General features: G+C 42.0%; 1 protein-coding gene across 3 annotated transcripts in view; it reads left to right on the forward strand.

The window, feature by feature from the left end:
- The window catches only part of LOC138979919 (uncharacterized), a 138,856-nt gene that overhangs the window by 100,730 nt on the left and 13,594 nt on the right, over positions 1-24,532 (forward strand). For all 3 annotated transcript variants that reach the window (XM_070352693.1, XM_070352695.1, XM_070352694.1), the window contains 2 exons: positions 6,318-7,296; positions 20,111-21,204. In XM_070352693.1, the coding sequence (XP_070208794.1) occupies positions 6,318-7,296; positions 20,111-21,204 (2,073 nt within the window). The remainder of the gene's footprint in view (positions 1-6,317; positions 7,297-20,110; positions 21,205-24,532) is intronic.

Genomic DNA, 24,532 nt, shown 5'->3' on the forward strand with positions numbered 1-24,532 from the left:
GACACCTCTTGTGTAGTTGTGTATGTGTGTGTGTGTATGATAACGATCTGCTATTTGCCGTATAACTGGAGACTGCCTACGTGTGTGCGGTAACTTAACGCAATTCCACGCGAAAAACGTGCTGACCTAATCCACAGAAGCAGGCAGAGAGAGCACAGTCGCTGGGCCTTCCTCCTTTCAATGTTTAGTACTGCTTTTGTACTGCCAGTCCTCCGTTTCTTAGACGCTAGATTTGGCGAGTGTGGCGAGGAATTAGCGTTTCTTAGGCAATTCTCGCCGCGAGCTGAACTGAACTGCACTGAACTTTATTTTACAAGGACACACACACACATTGACCCCAGAGTACCAGGGAAACAAGTCTAATCCGTAGACAGAGAAACAAACAGAGAAACAAACTAACAAACAAAGTTCTTTACTGGCTCTGTTGAGAATAACGGTGGTAATATACACAAAAAAGAGAAAACAATCTAGTTCATGTATGTACATGTAGTACACACACGTTGCAGTTAACGACACCTTGTTTACTTATGTGATTATCTAACACGTTGGTAGATCATAAAGAGGGATGCAATTCGTCAACGACTATCTTAACCTCGAACAAAACAATGCATTTTTAGGATGTTTGTAGCGTGTTTGCATGCAATCAAGAGTCACTTCATCCTTACCCCGTATCACACACTTTATGAGGAGGTAAAAATAATACAGCAACTACAAACTATGCACTAATCGAACAGCCATAAAGTTTCCTCCGCAAATCTGCTTTTGTTTTTGACGTGCTTTATCTGGTTAATATTTTACAGCAGTTTAAAAACGACATAACATCGCTGGCAGCAGTTGGCACTAAATACAGAGATGCTCTGCAAATGTGTAAAATCTGTGTATGATCTGAAAATGGATATCACAATGGATCTGAAATTTGTGTGAAACAGGGCTCGTTGTCCACACCTATATCGCAGCAATATGAAGACAAATTGCAAATTAATTTTTAGTGGGGTGCAGCAATTTGCGGACGTCCGTCACTATATTGCAGCAATTTGCGGACCAAAGACCGCCTATTTGGGGACGTCCGCAAATAGTCGCATTTTTTGGCCGATGTCCGCAAATTGCTGCGATATAGCGACGGACGACCCCATTTGGTCCTATTTGGTCCGCATATTGTGGTAAATCCACAAACACACACACACACATACACACAGAACCACGAACACGAACACACACACACACACACACACACACACACACACACACACACACACACACACGAACACGAACACACACAGACACAGGTACACACACGGTGACACCATTCGAAGAAATGTCCGTTGAACATGTCTATATAAAAGGTTCTTTGATTTTGTCTTGTTAAACTTCGTTCATAAGATGCTCTGAGAAGCGTAAGTTACGTTGAACAACAACACCAACACCACCACCACCAACAACAAAAACAACAACAACAACAACAAAACAACAACACACAAACAAAAAAACAAAACAAAAAAAAACCATCTTGGGTAAATACCATCTCAAACTTTCATAAAGATTTGGTCAGTAATATTCTGGGAATCGCTCTACGCATACAAACAGACACAGACACAGACACGCAGAGACAAAGACACACATAAAGACACAGGCACACACACACACACACACACACACACACACACAAACACACACACACACACACCCATTCCCCCCACACACATACACACAAACACACACAAACACACACACACACACACACACACATGCACACTCACAATCTTAGACTGTTTTTGAAGCAAGAAAGTCAAGTTCACAGGACAAGTTCGTCCGATTCACAGTCAGATTCAGATTCAAGTGAATCGTCCAGTCCATTAAGGAACAGTTGTGCCTCCTTCTCCTTCTCTCTTTCCTCGTGAACCTCGGTGAGCAGGCTATCAATAATTGTCTATGAGAGAACCAACTCTTCATTTTCTTTAGTCCAAAGAGGCTCAAGGATTCCATTGTTCAACATCCTTCCATGACCATCAGTGGGGTTGGGAATCTCTGGAGTGGCAGGTGAGCGCGCTTCCATGTGGCTGTCTGGTAGTTGGCCCTTCTTGCATGTTGTTTGAGGCTTTTGTGGCATAAAAGGCGATGACTGAGTCACAGCCAGTAAAGGCGAAGAGAGAAAGTAAGACAGAACAGTGAAGTCGCAAGGGCAGCAATAATGAGCAAACGTTTTCTATTTGCTAACCCAAAAAGCAATGTGATTTATCCTAGCTGGCCAGCATAATGCAAGAGAATGAAGAACACGTCGTTGTCTGGGCTCTTTACTTTGATGGTCTTGTAGCCTTTTTGAAGGCCATATTGACAGTACAAGATGATTCTTGAGTCCGTTTCTTTTTGGCTGGATGTGAGATCATTCAGTAGTTCCCTGTCTGTTTTTATGCCACCAGATGACGTGAGCGTGTTTGCCTTGGCCTCGCTGACCAGAACAACATTCGTGCCTTTGAGTTTGTCTGCCATGGCGTCCCTGCTCCAAACCTCCAACAGAAATCTTATGAATTGCGACTTCTTTTCGTCATTTGACAAGAAGGCTGCTCAGTCACCCAGTCTCTTAATGCTGTCTCCAGAAATAATTAAATTGTCACCAGAACCCCTCATCTGTGCTCAAGACTAAATCTGTTGTCTTTGCAAGAACTCAAAGACTTGCAAGCAGATCTGTCGAAAACGTGTTGGTACCTAGTACCTGAGCCTTCACAAAGGCTACAAGACCATCAAATAAAGAGCCCAGACAGCGACGTGTTCTTCATTCTCTTGCATTATGCTGGCCAACTAGGATAAATCACATTGCTCTTTGACACGGGCAAAGCAAATATGAAACGTTTGCGTTTGCACAACATCGCTACCCTTGCAGAAGAACTCACGCGACCTCACTGTTCTGTCTTGCTGTCTCTCTTCGCCTTTACTGGCTGTGACTCCGTCAGCGCCTTCTATGGAAAGGGAAAGGTATCCGGTCAAAATCCTGCAGCAGAAACCCAAGTTTGTGAAAACGTTCAGAAGAATGGGTGAATCATGGGAGATGAACAAAGAGCTGCTGGATGTGCTGTAGACGTTCAAATGCTCAATCTACGGTTTCACAGTGTCGATGCAGTACGCCACCAGATGCTGGTGGAGAAACGTGACTCAGGTGGAGTCATTCGAGCGGATCTGAACATTGACCTCGCCACATTTCCGCAGAAGCAGTTTGACTCAGCAGGGGGGCCAGCACTGGTTTTCACTCAAAACAATATCCAGCTTTTTGTGAAAGTTGAGGCGGAACTGTCATACCCTCATTTGTTGATCAAAAGACCATCAAATAAAGAGCCCAGAGAGCGACGTGTTCTTCATTCTCTTGCATTATGCTGGCCGGCTAGGAGAAATCACATTGCTCCCATTTCTGCCCTTCCACAAAAGCCTCAAACAACATGCAAGAAGGGCCAACTACCAGACAGCCACATGGAAGGCGCTCACTTGCCACTTGAGATTCGCAACCCCGCTGATGGTCATGGAAGGATGCTGAACAATGGAATCCTTGAGCCTCTTTGGACTGAAGAAAATGAAGAGTTGGTTCTCTCATAGATAATTATTGATAGCCTGCATGCTCAATGAGGTTCACAAGGAAGGAGAGAAGGAGGAAGAGGCACCACAGTTTATTTATTTCCACTGTTCTTTGAAATTCTGTGAAATGACTTGTTCATGTTATTTCTATAAAGCTGAAATTGATTCATAAGACATTTGCATTTATGAGCACACATTCTGCACTTACAAGAAGAAACATTATTTCTTAGATTGTCTTTCTTATGTTAATTTATCTTTAAAGGCACAGTAAGCCTCCCGTAAACCATCACAGAGCTCCCCGAGCGTCTACATACAGTACAAGCATGCTTCCATTTGAACGCTCACCAAACGGGAACATCCTGGCTGCTTTCTGTCGAGCGTGAGAAATTTTCAAAGAATTTATTTTCGTGGACTTGGCCTGCTACAACAATGGCGCCTCGTTTTGGTGCTGGACGGCTGTTATGATACCGGGAATCACGCCCGGGCAGTAAGCCTCCCGTAAACCATCACAGATACTGTCAGGCTTTTACACACAGTACAAACACGCTTCCATTTGAACACTCACCGAACGGGAACATCCTAGGTGCCCTACGTAAAGAGCGAGCAATTTTCAAAGAAATAATTTTTCGGATTGTCTCCATCTCAATCGGACCCATCCTGAACTCAGGTCAAAAATGAGTTACTTCCCTTCAACTGGCGATAGTCGTGGAGCGATGATTATCAGAATGATTCGGACCGTGGTGCGTTTTGGCGCTAGACCTAACTTTTAAAATCTAAAAAATAAATTCTCAGCTTGTTACACAAACATTCTTAAATAATAAAAATTCTTTTTTCATCAAGACAAGATCAGTACAATTCGAAGTTTTGAAAGTTTGAAAAGCCCGAAAGCAGGGTCACGCAAGGTCGTGATTTTCATAGCAGACGACGGTTTATAGGCAGTCAAAAGCCATCGCTAGAGTTCTTATGAATCACATTCGTTTTTTTCGTGAAAAGTCAGAGGTACATAACGTGCTATTGCAGATAAGCTCACAGCGAGCCCCATTCAAATTACAAACTGACGACTGCATTGTGAAAAAGGGAAACTGGATCACACGGGTTCACGATGGCTCAGGGGTAAGATAAACCACGCAAAAATAAATTCTTTGAAAATTGCTCGCTCTTTACGTAGGGCACCTAGGATGTTCCCGTTTGGTGAGCGTTCAAATGGAAGGGTGTTTGTACTGTGTGTAAAAGCCTGACAGTATCTGTGATGGTTTACGGGAGGCGTACTGTGCCTTTAATATGGAAACTATGAAGCAAGAGCATTATATGTAAGGGACAGTTAGAATGGAATCCTTGAGCCTCTGTGGACTGAAGAAAATGAAGAGTTGGTTCTCTCACTGACAGTTATTGATAGCCTGCTCAATGAGGTAAACGAGGAAGCAGAGAAGGAGGAGAAGGCAACACTGTTCCTAAATGGACTGGACGATTCACTTGAATCTGAATCTGACTGTGAATCGGACGAACTTGTCCTGTGAACTTGACTTTCTTGCTCCAAAAACAGTCTAAGATTGTGTGTGTGTGTGTGTGTGTGTGTGTGTGTGTGTTTGTGTGTGTGTTTGTGTGTGTGTTTGTGTGTGTGTGTGTGTGTTTGTTTATGTGTGTGTGTGTGTTTCAAAGAAAAAGTTTGCTGAGTTCTTTGCAATGACTTTTTCATGTTATTTCTATGAAGCTGAAATTGATTCATAAGACATTTGCATTTATGAGCAAACATTCTACACATACATGAAGAAACATTAGTTCTTAGATTGTCTTTCTTATGTTAATTTACCTTAAATATGAGCATTTTATGTAGGGAACAGTTAGAATAGATGTTTATACCTGAACATTTTGTTTTATTTTTTACATTTCAGTCTTGAGAAGAAAATAATAATGTTGTAGTAAATTGTTCTATTAAAAGATGGACAAAGGAACTGTTTTGGTCGTCAATGTGATCACTTTTGTTATTTGATTTGAAAACAGTGAGAAGTTATAATGAATATTTGAAGAAAATAGTTTTTTGACATTTTCCTAAAATTTTACGATTAGGGGGTAGGGGAGAAATATCTCATCTGGTGTCGCAACAAATCCTCTCAGGAATTCCAAATGTGGCTTGAAATTATCCAAAGGCATAGTAGTTTCTAAAAAATGAAACAGAAAATCCAAAGTTGTTGAAACCTTATACTCATCAAAGTTGACAAGCTTTGTGCACTGTGAAAATGACGGTTTGAGCCTATCAAGCATCACTACAGCCAACCTATCAAACATTGAACACTATAATAGGTATTTTTTACAAGATTAATGATCAACTTAACTGTTTTGATTTTTAAAAAAGTGGTTCTCTGTTCATTCATTGCAGCTGTGCATTGTTGTGATTTCACAGAAAATTTTATCGTTCGAGGGGGTACCCTTAAACAAAGGGGCATAAGTAGTAGTGGGAATGAGTTTTTTGTGGCGAACTTGATAAAACATGTTCAGTAGACCCCAATGAATATCTCTAGCCTACTGAAGCTGGATCCTGAGGGGGGTGCACGGTAGGCCTAGCTGGCTTGGAGCCTATATCTCTGTCTCTGTGTCTGTGTCTCTGTCTCTCTGTCTGTCTGTCTGTCTGTCTGTCTGTCTGTCTGTCTGTCTCTCTCTCTCTCTCTCTCTCTCTCTCTCTCTCTCTCTCTCTCTCTCTCAGCCAGTGTATCATGGTGTTCTCGCTGTTGATCACGTGCTGCTCCTCTCTCCCCCAGGGAACCATGACGACACTACCGACCTTGACCGCGCTTGCCGTCTTCTCCCTGTGGACGCTGGCCTCCTTCCTCTGTCACAAGTCGGCCAAGCTGGCCATGGCACCCTACGTCACAGACATGACGTCGATCACCGCTGTCGTCATCCCGCTGGGCCTGACGCTGGTCCAGACGCTGTGTTGCTGCGCCACCGTCCAGCTGACGTCATTGAGAGGTCCGCTGTTCTACGTCATGGCGGCGTCCCACTTCCTGGCCACGTGGGCCACCAACACCAGCCTGGCCTTGACCTTCGCGTCCTCAGCCATGGCCATCAAGATGCTGGAGCCCGTGACGTCAGCCTTGCTGCAGCGCCTGGTGCTGAAGACGGCGATGGGGGCGGAGGGCGTGGTGGGCATGGTGGTGGTGGTGGTGGGCGCCATGCTGTACGTGGGCAACCCGCTGTCCAGCAGCCAGATCTCGCGCGCCGTGCTGATGGCGCTGCTGTCCAACGTCACGCTGGGCGTCCGCAACGTGGCCCTGAAGCTCAACCACGGAGACAGCCCCGGCAGAAGTCGGCTCCGTCCCCCGCGAGCCCTCGCCGCCTTCGCCGCTGCTACCGCGGGCCTCGTCCTGATCACGCGGATCTTCGTCGTCACTGACGCTGCAGTGGCTTCATCGCACGAGCCGCAGGACTATTTTCTCCTGCTTTCATTGGCTTCCGGCGTCTGTCACGTGACCTACTCCTACGTCTCGACCAATGTGGTGCTTCGTTACATGTCGGTGGTGAGCCACGCCATTTTGAACATCGTGAAGCGCGTGCTGGTTGTTGTGCTGCTGCACGTGGCAGGGCGGCGCTCGGCCTCCATGTGGAACTGGGCGGGGCTAGCGCTGTGCACTGTGGGACTGCTTATGTACAGCAAAGAGAAGATTATGACGTCACAGGCTGTGGACACTTCCGTGACGTCAACACCTCATGACCTCGAAGGAAGCGTCAGTGAAACAGGTTGGTCTTTGTTCTTGGCTAGGGTATTAATAAGGCCCCCCCAAAAAATAGGCGTGGTTAAGGTAACATCTAGCCAAAAAATTAGGGTAGGAAGGTAGGCAATCACTTTTTTTTTTTAAACTTTTTTTTCTAATGTGTACAAATTAAACCTACTTGACAGGGAAATAAGTGTGCGACTCGAGCGCTTTCGCTTTCATTGCGTTTTGTGCACTCGATTTTTTTTATTTTTTTTTGACAAATGTAATAAAAAGTTATGGGGTCGGCCCCTAAAAATAGGGTAGGTCGGGTTACCGTAACCACACCTATTTTTTTTTCAGGCCTAATAATAATTGTCAGTAAGTACTGGTGTCACATGACTAATGTGAACCAGTTGATTGGCTAATGGCGATGCGCTAAAACTGTTAGCGCACTCTTGGAGTGCGCTAACTTTTCCACAGAGCGTATTCTTCCGCCCTTTGCCTAAGCGAGACTGTGCTCTCATCCTCAGAATTAATTAATGACATGTAGCTTATATTCTCCACAATACCAAATGACCATAAATTCCCTGCTTCTCAATTAAAGCAGAAGTGGTTTTTTTTGACAGATTGCATGTGCCTGTGCTACAGTTGCCACTGATCTAAAAATAGAACCCGCTGTGTCTAATTTTTCAGTTTCGACTTGCGAAGATTCCTCTCATAATTATGCCATGTTAGTGGCATGTAGCTTATTATCCACATTACCAAATGATGAGTTAGTATACAATTCCCAGCAGCTAACAGAAAACACAAGTGTTATTCCGATAACGTACCAGCTATAGACCAGCATTTGAAAGTCGACTCTGTTATCAGTAGTAGACTACACTGAAATACGACTGCATCTGTTCAGTAAATGAATGTTTTCCGAATTATTATTTCAAGGCAAGAACAATCGGAATCGAAAACGTGTAGGGTTTAGAACGTTCTTACTTATAAGACTTATTACCAGCCTGCCTCATGCGTGCAGACTCAGTGCAACGTGACGAGCAATTTTTGTTTTTGAAATGAGACTCAGTGCAGTGGTTCGATTGCCATAGCCTAGCAGACGACATAAATCCCGCTCAGCAAATTAACATGTTGGGCAAATGTGAACGATAAAACGATGGGGATATAATACGTGAGGGTTCAGAGCATTCTTACCGTTCATATTTAGTACCAGACTCCCCGATGAGTGAAGATACCACACGAGAAACATGCCACATTTATTTTGAAAATGTGCTTACTGTCGACCTTGGCAAGGGGCAACACTCTGCACAGTCAATCTGTCGAAGCTCGATGAAGGTTTCGAATCGCAAATAACTAAGAGCACAGTCCTTTCTCCGAGTTTAAATGAGGTCTCTATGAAAGATCATCACTTTTTAGCTTAACGCTACACTGGAATTTACCAACAGAAATTAAAACAAGAGTTTGCGTGTGACGAAAGCACGACACACTTGAGACAGCCCACACAAAAGTAGATCTGACACAAACCTGACCACACAGTTACGCCTATCCAAATGCGCGTTGCAAAATGTGCGTTTTGAATCTTCTTTTTTCTCTGGCGGTACTGACAATATCGTTATTGAAACAATCCCAGTGCACTAAGGGATTTATAGAGCAAATCGAGAAAATTCATTATTGAACGAAGCGCATAGATTTGCTCTATAAATCCCTTAGTGCACTGGGATGTCTCAATAACTTAAATAATAACTGGACATTTTTAAGTGCCTAACCTATGGCTCTAGGCCCTTTACAAAAGAACATATATATATATATATACAGAATAGAATATTATTAACATTCAGCTCACGTTTTATTTTCTAATAAGTTACCGTGCAGACGACATTGTTGTTTACCTGATATACAGGGTGACCCAAAAAAAAGAGTACCCAAACAAAACGTCATAAATTGAACAAAAATAAAGCAATCTTCATAAAATTTATTTACACACACAAGTAGCCTCTGCATGATGTGCACAGAAATGTTAGCGTTCTAGCTTGTCTTTCAGGAAAGTTATGCTCATTCTACAGAACATGCTCCAAATGGCCTCCGCGCCGATTCAGGCAAACTTGAACTTGCCGCGCAAAGTTATCAATCACCCGCACACACTCCTGTTGCGAGATTCTGCGAATGGTTGTTGTGATGGCTCGCTTGAGTTCTGCGATTGTCTGTGGGTTGTTCCTGTAGACGTTGTCTTTCAGGAACCCCCAAAGATAGAAATCTGGGGGATTTAAATCCGGGGGAGGCCATTTGGAGCATGTTCTGTAGAATGAGCTTAACTTTCCTGAAAGACAAGCTAGAACGCTAACATTTTCTGTTGAAATCATGCAGAGGCTACTTGTGTGTGTAAATAAATGTTATGAAGATTGCTTTATTTTTGTTCAATTTATGACGTTTTGTTTGGGTACTCTTTTTTTTTGGGTCACCCTGTACATTTATTTCTGAACTAGGATTCTAAGGAATTTACAGAAGAACGGTAAAGAACGTCTAGCTTTAGACACCGATGACTGTGGGTTGAGTGATTGGTTGGTTGACTTGTCTCGACTCCTTTCTGGAAGAATCTTAATCGTGTTCAACGTCATCTCAAGTAATTTTTGTCTAGATTTCTTCTTTCTTCTTCTTCTTCGTTCATGGGCTTAGACTCCCACGTTCACTCATGTTTTTAGCACGAGTGGAATTTTTACGTGTATGACCGTTTTTACCCCGCCATTTAGGCAGCCATACGCCGATTTCGGGGAAGGCATGCTGGGTATTTTTGTGTTTCTATAACCCACCGAACTCTGACATGGATTACAGGATCTTTTCCGTGCGCACTTGGTCTTGTGCTTGCGTGTACACACGAAGGGGGTTAAGTCACTAGCAGGTCTGCACATAAGTTGACCTGGGAGATCGGAAAAATCTCCACTCTTAACCCACCAGGCGGCAGCGACCGGGATTCGAACTCACGACCTCCCGATTAGGAGGCCGACGTCTTACCACCACGCCACTGCGCCCGTCTGTCTAGATATCAAAATGTGACTAAGTGTAAAAATACATAGCGACTATCCCAACACCTGAGTGTACTTATTCAATTCAGGATTGACAAAATCAAAACCCATTGGAAATGTGTAATAGAGGTTGTACATCACGATGTACACTACATTGGGTGTGCACGTTAAAGATCCCACGATTGACAAAAGGGTCTTTTCTGGCAAAATTGCTTAGGCACAGTTAATAATTGTCTACCTATACCCGTGTGACTTGGAATAATAGGCCGTGAAAGGTAAATATGCGCCGAAATGGCTGCAATCTACTGGCCGTATAAAATTTCATTTCACACGGCATCACTGCAGAGCGCCTAGAACTGTACCCACGGAATATGCGCGATATAAGACTCATTGATTGATTGAAAAGACCATCAAAATATGCTGATTTTTTTACCGAGAAATCAATCCAGGCGAATAAACATATACCAGAAAAAATGTCACCGAATACCTATTATCAAGTGTGTTAATTAGTTTAATCGCAAAACGAACAGAAGGATTGAGGGGCGGATACATTTTCCGTATTAGTTGTATAACTTCAATGGCTTGACACGTGAAGAATCTCTCTCTCTCTCTCTCTCTCTCTCTCTCTCTCTCTCTCTCTCTCTCTCTCTCTCTCTCTCTCTCTCTCTCTCTCTCTCTCTCTCTGTCTCTCTCTGTCTCTCTCTGCCTGCCTGTCTGTCTGTCTCTCTCTGTCTCTGTCTCTCTGTCTCGCAAAAAAGTATTCCTATGCTTATTCTGTTACCCTCGTAAAATAAAGAATTGTCATTGTCATTGTCTCTCTCCAGCTGTGTGTGTGTGTGTGTGTGTGTGTGTGTGTGTGTGTGTGTGTGTGTGTGTGTGTGTGTGTCCTCTCTCTCTCTTTCTCTCTCTCTCTCTCTGTCTCTGTCTCTCTCTCATTCTTTCTCTCTGTCGCTGTCTCTTTCTCTCTGTCTCTGTCTGTCTGTCCCTCTCTCTCTCTCTCTCTCTCTCTCTCTCTCTCTCTCTCTCTCTCTCTCTCTCTCTCTCTCTCTCTCTCTCTCTCTCTCTCTCTCTCTCTCACAAAGTGAGTGAGTGTGTATGCCGGTGACAGAGACGGAGTCTGATTAGCGGGGGCGAAGTGTAACTCATGGCAAATCGTGAGATAGTTCGGGGGGGGGGGGGGGGGGGGTTGAAGGGAAGGGCGAGATAAGAGGGATAAGTACTGAATCGACCCCTGCCATTTCCATGCGAATAATGAATGTTGACATTTTTATTTGTGCAAGTTAAAGAAAGATTATAAAATCCCAAAACAAATAGACTGCAAACGTTCCAACATTCAGAATACAAAAACAAGAACGGTATGTTGTTGGAACGTTTAATTATTGACAAAACAAAACAAAACGTTTACATATATATTTGTCATCATTTTCACGAGTTTTCATTCACAAGCACCTGCGAAATAAATCTCATGTTCCCCAGGCAATAAATCCCCGGTTACCATAGTTGCAGGAACCAGGTTATACATGGATAATCAAAAGCAAACCCAATATAAACGCTCGGGGATTCTTCGGCTCTTTTCATTGGTGTTTCCCCAGACTACCTAAACAGACGATGCGACACTGCTTTGCAAAGTTCCAAAAACGAACTGGCAAACTGGCAAAAGTAAACAAAAAACAAAACTACTTCATGAAAGGTCATACATTCATCAAAAACAAATGAAACCTTTTTTTTATTTTATTTTATTTTTTTTTAATAACCGGTCTGGTCAACTGGCTTGTAATTTGTTCAGCTGCACACCTTTCAGTCATGTTTTCTGTTTTTCTGTGTGCATTTTTTTTAATTATTTTTTTTTTACATTTTCTTGGATCAAATAAATATGTCACCCCAATGTGGACATTTAAAATGCAACGAACTGCAAGACATTGTTATGAATCGTGTGTGTGTGTGTGTGTATGTGTGTGTGTGTGTATGTGTGTGTGTGTGTATGTGTGTGTGTGTGTATGTGTCTGTGTGTGTGTGTGTGTGTGTGTGTGTGTGTGTGTGTTTTTGTTTGTTTGTGTTTTTGTTTGTGTGTTTGCTAGTTCGTTTATTTTCGTTGAGGTCGTTTTTGTTGAGGTTTTAGTTTATTTGTTTTTCCGAAGGCTTTTCATTTCTTTTGTCTCAGTTTCTGCTTTTCAGTAGAAATGGGTCTGTTGTTTATTTTCTTACATGCGCCAGATATGCTGTTTCTGTAAGATAAATAGTCCATGCCACGTACGTTAGCGCACACCGTAAAACTTTTTTTAAAAATTTTTTTTTTTTTAGGAGATCAGACATTGTTAATCACACATGTGCGTGCGGTTTTTTAAATTTTTTTTTATATCGGAAGTTGTTTTTTTATTTTTATTTTTTTTATTATCATTTTAATTCTTATTAAGTTATTATTGTTTTCCTTCAGTCTCACTCTTTCTCTCAGCTTCACACTCAATGGACAGTAAACAGATCATGGACAATTTTTTTTTTAAATTTTTTTTTATTTACATTTACCCCCTCTCTCTCTCTCTCCTCTCTCTCTCTCTCTCTCTCTCTCTCTCTCTTTCTCACACTTGTCCACACAACATCTCTCTCTCTCTCACTCTCTCTCTCTCTCTCACCCACTCCCTATTCTGTCTTTCTCTGCATCCACTTTCTTTCTCTTCGACTTGTCTGTTTTTTTCTGAATTTTGTTCTTCGGATTCTTTTGTCTTCTTCTTTGTTCATCTTTTTTGCTTCGTCTCTCTCTCTCTCTCTCTCTCTCTCTCTCTCTCTCTCTCTCTCTCTCTCTCTCTCTCTCCTCTCCCCCATACTCTGTCGGTCTCTCTCTCCCCCTCTCTCCCATAGTCTGCCAATCTCTCTCTCTCTCTCTCTCTCTCTCTCTCTCTCTCTCTCTTTCTTTCTCTCTCTTTCTCTCTCTCTCACTGTCTCCTCTCGTTCTATCTTCTCTCTCTCCACCTATTTTTTTTTATACATTTTGTCCTATATTTTCTTCCGTCATCATTTCTCCTTTTGTTACCTAACGTTTCTTTATTTCAATTTCACAGATAGCAACATATATGCGAGTCACAAGTCAATTATTTTTCTTAAACTTAACTCTTTTTCAAAAATACATCCGATCTCTAAAGGGGTACCGTATCTATAAATACCTATGCACATTTTTGCAATCAAGATCAGCAAATTGACATAGTTTGCTTCAGCGGATGAAATAGAATTCCTTTTAACTAGGCCAAATAGGGCATCCCGCACATCAACATGAATTCTTTTTGAACAAGCGGTGAAGAAGGCTTCTTCAACAAGATTCCACACTTTGCTTATTTTTATACAATAATAAAAGAAATGTTCGATATAATCTGTCTCTTCTGTACAATGTGTACAACTAATACTCTCAGCAATGCCCATTTTATACAATATAATGTTCGTTGGATAAATGTTATGAGTTATTTTCCAGTGTAGCAGTCTCAATCTTACTTCTTTTGATGCGTTGCTTGCTATCTGCCAAATGTCCTTGTTTATTTCAATTCCCATCTTTCTTTTCCAGAAACTGACTGCAATAGTCTCAGTTTGATAAGCGTCTACCATTAATTTACGAAACTGCCTGGGTTTAAATGTACTTATTTTTTGATAATCCATTACCTTCATAGCTTGTATTCCATTATCATTCATCTTCAAAAAAAGGGATGCTATTGCTGTGCGAATTGCCCCATATTCAAATAGTCTTGTTGGTTTATGCCCAACTCTTTCACAAATCCTGTGAAATGGTAAAAACCTAGCGATATGTTTTGTCTTCTTACAGAGTAATGGAGTGCGTGTATCTGTGTTTCGATACACAGACGTTCGGAGAAACACGAACGTCAAGTTCAAGTAAAACGACCCCTGACACACACATTTTGACCCATGCACAAGACGTTGTATCGATAAACGAAGCACAAATAAGAAACAATAATAAAAGCAAAGAAAATAGCAACAATATATGCAAACATCTAACAAAGCCGAGCAAGAAGAATGACAGGTCTAATGAAAAACAAAGAGGTACTGAGTCGGAAACAAGATCGCGATTCTTTCCTTCGCTGCACGACGCAAATCTTCTGTGACCTTTGACCAAACGTAGCTTCCACATTCGATCACTCAGCTTAACATTTACAACAGAAAGCCGAGGGGTGGAATACCGAGATGAACCTACAGAACTGTGCATCCTCAAACCTGACATATTCATCCCAACATTTAATGAACTCAAAAACACAGAAAGTTGCTTTCACACGCCAGCTTTGATTGCCAGTGGTTATCAAACCGGGACTCGTGTGGTTATCAGCACGGAACCCGTGTTTCAAAGCATGGCTCGCTGGGTTGATTGTGCACTTATTTTCTCACTACCAAAATGATGACAAAAACGATGTTTGGTGGTTTGTTGACAGACCAGCTTTTTTGTCGGTCCTCGGGGGGCCGGGTCATATCGACTTTTGTTTCATATTTACACGGACCCGTCTTCAATGAGCAGGCTAATGTCACACGCATTCCTTCTTTGCCACTACTAAAGCAAACGTGTGCAAGATTGTATGTTACACGCTTTGATGTCGAAATCAATTATTTTGATTATGCATTTATTTCTGAAATTTTTTACCTTTACATACATTCAGTCACTACCTTAAACACTTATGTTTTCAGTATTCATTTCAAGTGATCACGAACGTAGAAAAATGGGTATCAAAGCGTTGTTACATTTTGTTGTGCATTCTGAATAGTGTGCCAACAGGCCTTGGTCAGTCAATCACGTTTTATCTGTGTACTAAGTGTTTGACGGTAAAAGAATAACACCAACCCCGTTCTCCTGTATATAACTGAAAGCCACATTTTCTTCTTCATTCTATTTCTGTTTTCAAAAGCTTCGTCAACTTTTCACTTACACGACAAGCTCTCTTTACCAAGCTTCAATGAAGAACCCTGAATACGAAAGGTCAAAACAAAACAATAGGTACTACTTTCACTATCGTCGTCTGCAACGAAAACCGAAAATGGTGAAACGCTTTGCTACGTGCACAGAGGACGAAATTGCAAAGAAACGATAGACCTTACACCTGTGACTAGGACAAGTTGCATAGACAGTTCCGTGCGGATCTTACCACGTATCAACGTACATCCGATGCTCAGAACCTGCAGATGGGTGACGCTTTGGCGATTGAGGCTTCGTCTTCAGCTCTAACACGCACGCAGACAGTCAGGCAGGTCTAATCTGCACCAGCGGTGATGGAAGGTTTGGATTTAGAAACACTCGAATGTTACTTCGACAAGATAAACGAACCGAAAGACGAAAGTGTGCCCCAAATTCGGAAAATATTCTTTCAAAACTGCACTGTAAACAACATTAACATCACTGTGAGAAAAAGAACAATCCAAACACAACCAGTTCCCCTGTGGAACATTTCGGGTGGACTTTCCCACGACCTGACCTACAAAAATTCTCCGTGTTTGTTCGCGCTTTGCATTCAATCTGTGTTAGTGCGCGCGTGTGTTTGTGTGTTTAGCTTTCGTTGGGTTATGCTGTTTGGTTCAAAAAAAGTTTATTTTTTTCATTGAAAGTTTCAGAAACGTTGGTTGATACTTTCTTAAATGCATTCAACCAGAAAAAGACACGAAACGAATTGGATCTATCTTCTGCGCGCATGCGTGTGTACGGTATGTGTGAAAAGGCAATTGTGTTGTCAGTCTGGTTTTGTGCCTGTTATTTCGTCCCCAAAAACTCATTTATATCTTTCTATGCCTATGCTGTGAGACATAATCGCCATTACGAGCTAGTCGTGTGACAGAGAGTTTTCTTGCACACTCGACTGCTGCTGTTTCACTCCGGCTAAAGCCGTCGTGAAACATCTACAGTCTCGTGTGCAAGAAAACTCTCCTGTCACACGACTAGCTCGTAATAGCGGGTATTATCACATAACAGTTTTATTCTGAGCCCTGCCAGTTTAGCATTTATTTTCCATGGGAGCTCACCCACAAGGAAAGTAATTACTTAATATGAACTGGTTCATCTGTTTTGTATACTTCCCGTCATGAAATAAACTAGGCAGATGCGTTTTGACGTGGACAGAAAGTGGGAACGAAAATAAGCTTGTAAAACTGGTTCTGTGTAGATAAATAATAGTGTTTTTCGCCGGAGATGTGTTTCATTTTGTGTCATGCTTTTTCAGTTTTTTTTTTATAAAACGATTATAACGTATATTGAATGGCAACTACATGTATAATGTGTTATCTTTACTTTCTTTCCAGTTATACCAAAGTTAGATAATGATACAGACATGCAACAAAAACATCTTTTGTATATATTTGTGTCTTCTTTTAGACGGGAAATCGAGACGAGGGTGGTGGCGTATGTGTGTCTGTCTTTGTGAGTGTCTGTGTGTGTATAGCGATTCAGAAGAAAAAAAACACCTACTGGACCGATCTTCACGAAACTGTAGGGAAAAGTCCCCAAATGTCGATTAGGTGACTAATACCGAACAGCTGATTTCTCGAAAACAAGAGGTGACTGCTCAAATTTGACTGCACGAGGTGATATAGTACCATCCTTTATTATCCTGTACGAAAAATTATGGCTTCGAAAGGCTGCACAAGAAAACGATGAGTGATTTTAGGATTTTATGATCCTCAAAGCTATTTTCGACCGACAGAAGACTAATCATAGCATGCATTTCAGTTGCTTTTAGTGAAAAGTTATGGTTGAAATGAACAGTGTGATCTATCTGCTGGCCAAATGTGTCTGTTTCAAAGCATTCGTCTTAATCTTGCCTGAGCACCATGTAGTTTTAGAACTGTTAGGTAGATTTCCCTATGGTTCAAATACCGAACTATACAGAAGCTGACATTATCACGTCAAGTCCCTACACACGTAAACTTGAAGTGTCGCAAACCCAACAAAACAACAAGTCGCGTAAGGCGAAAATACAATATTTAGTCAAGTAGCTGTCGAACTCACAGAATGAAACTGAACGCAACGCAACGCAGCAAGACTGTATACTCGTAGCATCGTCACTCCACCGCCCGTGGCAAAGGCAGTGCCCGTGGAATTGACAAGAAGAGCGGGGTATTCGTTGCGCTGAGAAGGATAGCACGCTTTTCTGTACCTCTCTTTGTTTTAACTTTCTGAGCGTGTTTTTAATCCAAACATATCATATCTATATATTTTTGGAATCAGGAACCGACAAGGAATAAGATGAAAGTGTTTTTAAATTGATTTCGAAAAAAAATTTGGATAATAATTTGTATATATTTAATTTTCAGACCTTGTTTTTAATCCGAATATAACATATTTATATGTTTTTGGAATCAGCAAATGATGGAGAATAAGATAAACGTAAATTTGGATCGTGTTATAAATTTTTTTTTTTTTTTTTTTTTACAATTTTCAGATTTTTAATGACCAAAGTCATTAATTAATTTTTAAGCCACCAAGCTGAAATGCAATACCGAAGTCCGGGCTTCGTCGAAGATTACTTGACCAAAATTTCAACCAATTTGGTTGAAAAATGAGGGCGTGACAGTGCCGCCTCAACTTTCACGAAAAGCCGGATATGACGTCATCAAAGACATTTATCAAAAAAATGAAAAAAACGTTCGGGGATTTCATACCCAGGAACTCTCATGTCAAATTTCATAAAGATCGGTCCAGTAGTTTAGTCTGAATCGCTCTACACACACACACACACGCACACACGCACGCACACACGCACATACACCACGACCCTCGTTTCGATTCCCCCTCGATGTTAAAATATTTAGTCAAAACTTGACTAAATATAACAAGTCGCGTAAGGCGAAAATACAATATTTAGTCAAGTAGCTGTCGAACTCACAGAATGAAACTGAACGCAACGCAACGCAGCAAGACCGTATACTCGTAGCATCGTCACTCCACCGCCCGTGGCAAAGGCAGTGCACGTGGAATTGACAAGAAGAGCGGGGTATTCGTTGCGCTAAGAAGGATAGCACGCTTTTCTGTACCTCTCTTCGTTTTAACTTTCTGAGCGTGTTTTTAATCCAAACATATCATATCTATATATTTTTGGAATCAGGAACCGACAAGGAATAAGATGAAAGTGTTTTTGAATTGATTTCGAAAAAAAATTTTTGATAATAATTTTTATATATTTAATTTTCAGAGCTTGTTTTTAATCCGAATATAACATATTTATATGTTTTTGGAATCAGCAAATGATGGAGAATAAGATAAACGTAAATTTGGATCGTTTTATAAATTTTTATTTTTTTTTACAATTTTCAGATTTTTAATGACCAAAGTCATTAATTAATTTTTAAGCCACCAAGCTGAAATGCAATACCGAACCCCGGGCTTCGTCGAAGATTACTTGACCAAAATTTCAACCAATTTGGTTGAAAAATGAGGGCGTGACAGTGCCGCCTCAACTTTCACGAAAAGCCGGATATGACGTCATCAAAGACATTTATCAAAAAAATGAAAAAAACGTTCGGGCATTTCATACCCAGGAACTCTCATGTCAAATTTCATAAAGATCGGTCCAGTAGTTTAGTCTGAATCGCTCTACACACACACACACACAGACAGACAGACAGACGCACATACACCACGACCCTCGTTTCGATTCCCCCTCGATGTTAAAATATTTAGTCAAAACTTGACTAAATATAAAAACAAAGAAAACAAGCAAATCAAAGCCAAACACAGAGAACAGAGAGAAACAGAAAGCTAAGAACAAGAGGGCTAGAAATGTCAGTCATCAACAGGAAGCTAACTGGTTCTGGTTTTTTTGTGCCCAGAATACACCTGTGAGGACATGATGTATTTGATGTGCTCAAAATGGGTACATATGGATTGCGCTGGAATAACAGAAAGCCAAAGAGAGTACTTTTGCGATGTCTGTCAGTCAAAGTAACTTTGGTTTGTGCTGTTTCGATTTTGAACCTCTTTGTTCGGATTTAGGTAACAGGTGTTGTAATTCCGAACATATTTTAGATTTTTGAAATTAAGACTTTCTTTTATGTTGATTTCTTTTCACAAAAAGTGGTATGAATGTTGCTGATTATTTTCTTTCTTTTGTTGTTTTTGGGAAAATGGCAGATTTCGTTAAGTGTTCGGTATTTGGGGACTTTCCGGGCCCTTACGTGAGAGTTCCTGGGTATGGTACCCCCAGACTTTTTCCATTTCTTCAGTTGAATTTTTTGATGACGTCCTAATAATCTGTCATCATTTCACTGCTTTCAGACACGACATAATAATCTGTCATCATTTCACTGCTGTCAGACACGACATAATAATCTGTCATCATTTCACTGCTGTCAGACACGACATAATAATGTGTCATCATTTCACTGCTGTCAGACACGACATAATAATCTGTCATCATTTCACTGCTTTCAGACACGACATAATAATCTGTCATCAATTCACTGCTGTCAGACACGACATAATAATCTGTCATCATTTCACTGCTTTCAGACACGGCATAATAATCTGTCATCATTTCACTGCTTACAGACACGACATAATAATCTGTCATCATTTCACTGCTTACAGACACGGCAAAATAATGTGTCATCATTTTACTGCTTTCAGACACGACATAATAATCTGTCATCATTTCACTGCTTACATTACAGACACGGCATAATAATCTGTCATCATTTTACTGCTTTCAGACACGACATAATAATCTGTCATCATGTCACTGCTTACAGACACGGCATAATAATGTGTCATCAATTCACTGCTTTCAGACACGACATAATAATCTATCATCATTTCACTGCTTTCAGACACGGCATAATAATCTGTCATCATTTTACTGCTTTCAGACACGGCCACCACTCCGGGCCGTCCTAAGGTCTACAGGGAGCGGGAAAGTCTTCTCGGCCGCCTACTCGTTCTCCTCATCTTCGTCTTCGTCGTCTGTTTGACGTCAGAACAGCCGCTGGTGATGACAACGATGTCTAGATTCCAACTGATCCAGAAACCAAAAGAACTGCAAGAAGCGCCTCTTTTACGAAACAACCCGGAGGGATTCAAATCGACGCTTGGAAGAACAGAGTTCGTTTCACCAGTCTTGTGGTCTGATCCCAAGTTCCCGAACAAGTCCGAGACAAACTACGCGCAAAATCTCCGTTTCGGGCACGTGAACTGGACGGACGGGAAACCCCTGATTGCCGGACGCATAGTGTATCAGCCGGACCGCAAGGCGGCCGAGGAGGTGGAGGAGTTTGTGTCCAGGGACAATTTACTGACCACGCCTTTCGACACGGACGGTTTGTCGCCTTACCTGACGACCACTCAGGAGGTGATAACCGAAACCAAGCGTCTCCACGACAAACTGTTCTCCGAGCTATTCCGAGGCAAGAAGTACGCAGTGGTCTTTGATCTGGCTTCGCACGAAAACAAAGGAGACGCCGCCATTACCATAGGGGAGCTGATTTTGCTGGAAAACATGGGTATCGAGATTCTCTTTTTCGTCAACGTCGGGGCCTGCAATGATAAGAACTTCCAGCACGCACTGAAACTGGCTCAGCAGCACAGCATGGACGAGGTGGTGGTGCTGATGCACGGGGGAGGCAACATATTTGGCTACGCTAGCGCCGACTGGTGCCGAGACAAAGCGCTGAAGCTGTTCCCAGGCTACAAGACCGTGCTTTTCTCGCAGAGCATCTACATGTACGCAAACCAGAATCATTTCAACTTTGCCTGGAAGAACTACTGCTGTAACCCGAACCTGACACTCCTGATGCGAGACCGTCTGTCTCTGCACATCGCGCGGCGACTCTTTGCCAACGGTACCCACATCGTGCTCACTCCCGACATGGCCATTCAGTTAGGTCACCTGACCCGCTTCGCCCCGCCCTACTATGACGTCATCTGGCAACGCCGAGGAGACGGAGAGAACCCACTGCTTGGGAAGGTTGTAGTTGTACTGTGTGTGTGTGTGTGGGTGTGTGTGTGTGTGGGGGGGGGTGTGTGTGTTTGTGGGGGTGGTGTGTGTGTTTGTGTTTGTGTGTGTGTGTGTGGGGGAGGGGGGGGCTTCGCGTTTTCTATTTACATCGTTGTTGTCCTGATACATATAATAGCCTATTCGAAAACCGTTCATTTCAGTACTGAACTGACGCTGCTACAGGTACGTAGGGCTGTCAATCGAATCAGTCGACTTCCTAATGCTGCATGGTCTTAGCTCGAAAACTGTCAGAAAAACACTTCTGCTTTAAGCCGCGGGGAATTTTAGGGTCAAGCATCATTTGGTAATGTTGGGACGATAAGCTACATGTCACTAACACGGAGCCGGGATGAGAAGAATCATCTCAAATCGAAGGAAGAGGCACAGCCTCACTGTGGCATAGGCGAATGAATACGCTGCCTGGGTAACCCAAGAGTGCGCTAACAGTTTTCAGCACATTGCCAGTAGCAAATGGGCGGTTCTGGTTAAGTTATGGTCCCCTTTTTCTTTCGGCTGGTAACTGGCGCCACCTCGCGGCAAGATAATAATAATAATAATAATTCTCTTTATTTATATAGCGCCTTATCCGAAGTTCAAAGCGCTTTTATGCCGTGTGAGATGGAATTTTTTACACAATATATCACGCATTCACATCGACCAGCAAACCTCAAGCCTGTTAGGCGAATGTTCACCTTTCGCGGCCTTTATTCCAAGTCACACGGGTATTTGATGGACATTTTTATCTATGCCTATACAATTTTGCCAGGAAAGACCCTTTTGTCAATCGTGGGATCTTTAACGTGCACACCCCAATATAGTGTACACGAAGGGACCTCGGTTTTTCGTCTCATCCGAAAGACTAGCACTTGAACCCACCATCTAGGTTAGGAAAGGGGGGAGAAAATAGCGGCACGACCCAGGGTCGAACACGCAACCTCTCGATTCCGAGCGCAAGTGCGTTACCACTCGGCCACCCAGTCCACACGGGAAAGGAAACAAAACTTGCATTTGTCCCAAATAGCATTTCGGTTTGGTAACAGTTCGAGTGTGAGTCGTGCATTTTATACAGGAAACAGACAATGGTCGGTTCTGGTGAGGTTATGTCCCTTCTTTCTTTCGGCTGGTAACTGGCGCCACCTCGCGGCAAGATCACAGGAGTTGTGTCGCGTTATCACCCCACTGAGAAGCGCTCATTAACTGTTTCACATCAGTCATGTGACACCAGTACTTACATTTAGTCAAGTTTTGACTAAATGTTTTAACGTAGAGGGGGGAATCGAGACGAGGGTCGTGGTGTATGTGCGTGCGTGTGTGTGTGTGTGTCTGTCTCTGTGTGTGTGTGTAGAGCGATTCAGACTAAACTGCTGGGCCGATCTTTATGAAATTTGACATGAGAGTTCCTGGGTATGAAATCCCCGAACGTTTTTTTCATTTTTTTGATAAATGTCTTTGATGACGTCATATCCGGCTTTTCGTGAAAGTTGAGGCGGCACTGTCACGCCCTCATTTTTCAACCAAATTGGTTGAAATTTTGGTCAAGTAATCTTCGACGAAGCCCGGACTTCGGTATTGCATTTCAGCTTGGTGGCTTAAAAATTAATTAATGACTTTGGTCATTAAAAATTGGAAAATTGTAAAAAAAAATAAAAATTTATAAAACGATCCAAATTTACGTTCATCTTATTCTCCATCATTTTCTGATTCCAAAAACATATAAATATGTTATATTGGATTAAAAGCAAGCTCTGAAAATTAAATATATAAAAATTATTATCAAAATAAAATTGTCGAAATCAATTTCAAAACACTTTCATCTTATTTCTTGTCGGTTCCTGATTCCAAAAACATATAGATATGATATGTTTGGATTAAAAACACGCTCAGAAAGTTAAAACAAAGAGAGGTACAGAAAAGCGTGCTATCCTTCTTAGCGCAACTACTACCCCGCTCTTCTTGTCAATTTCACTGCCTTTGCCATGAGCGGTGGACTGACGATGCTACGAGTATACGGTCTTGCTGAAAAATGGCATTGCGTTCAGTTTCATTCTGTGAGTTCGACAGCTACTTTACTAAATGTTGTATTTTCGCCTTACGCGACTTGTTTGATAAGTTGTCTTAGTTTCCTGTTGTCCTTGTCGAACCGAAACATATAAATCTGAAAAAATAAATCCAACAAGGATAAAGCGTGTTATCAATCCGATCTTTGTCAAGGGCGGCATACACAGTTGTGGACAAACAACAAAAGCTCAACAGTCGTAAATAAGCGGCCCCGCCTCGGATGTCATGTCATATGAGACTCTGCTGCCACACCTTTATTCCCCCACACGCCGCCACTCCGATCGCAACAGTAGTAAAGGCCAGCTACACGTTGCGTGAAAGGAAAACAGGCAAAGTACTCGTCAAAATCCCTATCGCAGCATCAATAATATGCAGTGCGTCGTCTGTGCCGCTGAAACTGCGCAGGTATAATCTGCCCTTAACAAAGAAAGCGTGTTTCCATGTGCGCGAAGCGACGGTTCGGCGTCAAGATTTTGTTCGCTCCCTGAGCTGCCGCGCGATATTCGCGTCCAAAGTGGGCGTGGTCTAGGCCTTTCCAAATATTCGAGGACCCCCCACAACCAGGTTTATAGTCTATTTTGACTTTTTTTCGACAGGTACATGTATTCCCTGAGATGCACATAGTCCAGCAAGAATTTCTTCAAATGTTGTCAAAGGCACCGTGTTCATTCCGTTTTTTGAGCATTTTGTGGAAACAAAAGAGTTTTTACATTTAGTCAAGTTTTGACTAAATGTTTTAACATAAAGGGGGGAATCGAGACGAGGGTCGTGGTGTATGTGTGTGTGTGTGTGTGTGTGTGTGTGTGTGTGTCTGTGTGTGTGTGTAGAGCGATTCAGACTAAACTGCTGGGCCGATCTTTATGAAATTTGACATGAGAGGTCCTGGGTATGATATCCCGGACATTTTTTCATTTTTTCGATAAATACCTTTGATGACGGAATATCCGGCTTTTTGTAAAAGCTGAAGCGGCACCGTCACACCCTCATTTTTCAATTAAATTGATTGAAATTTTGGCAACGCAATCTTCGACGAAGGCCGGGGTTTGGTATTGCATTTCAGCTTGGTGGCTTAAAAACTAATGAGTGAGTTTGGTCATTAAAAATCGGAAACTTCTGATTAAAATTATTTTTTTTATTAAACGATCCAAAAACAATATTATCTTATTTTTCGTTATTTTCTGATTCCAAAAACATATACATATGTTATATTTGGATTAAAAACAAGCTCTGAAAATTAAAA

The sequence above is a fragment of the Littorina saxatilis genome, linkage group LG11 (assembly GCF_037325665.1).
Source record: "Littorina saxatilis isolate snail1 linkage group LG11, US_GU_Lsax_2.0, whole genome shotgun sequence".
Lineage (NCBI taxonomy): Eukaryota > Metazoa > Mollusca > Gastropoda > Littorinimorpha > Littorinidae > Littorina > Littorina saxatilis.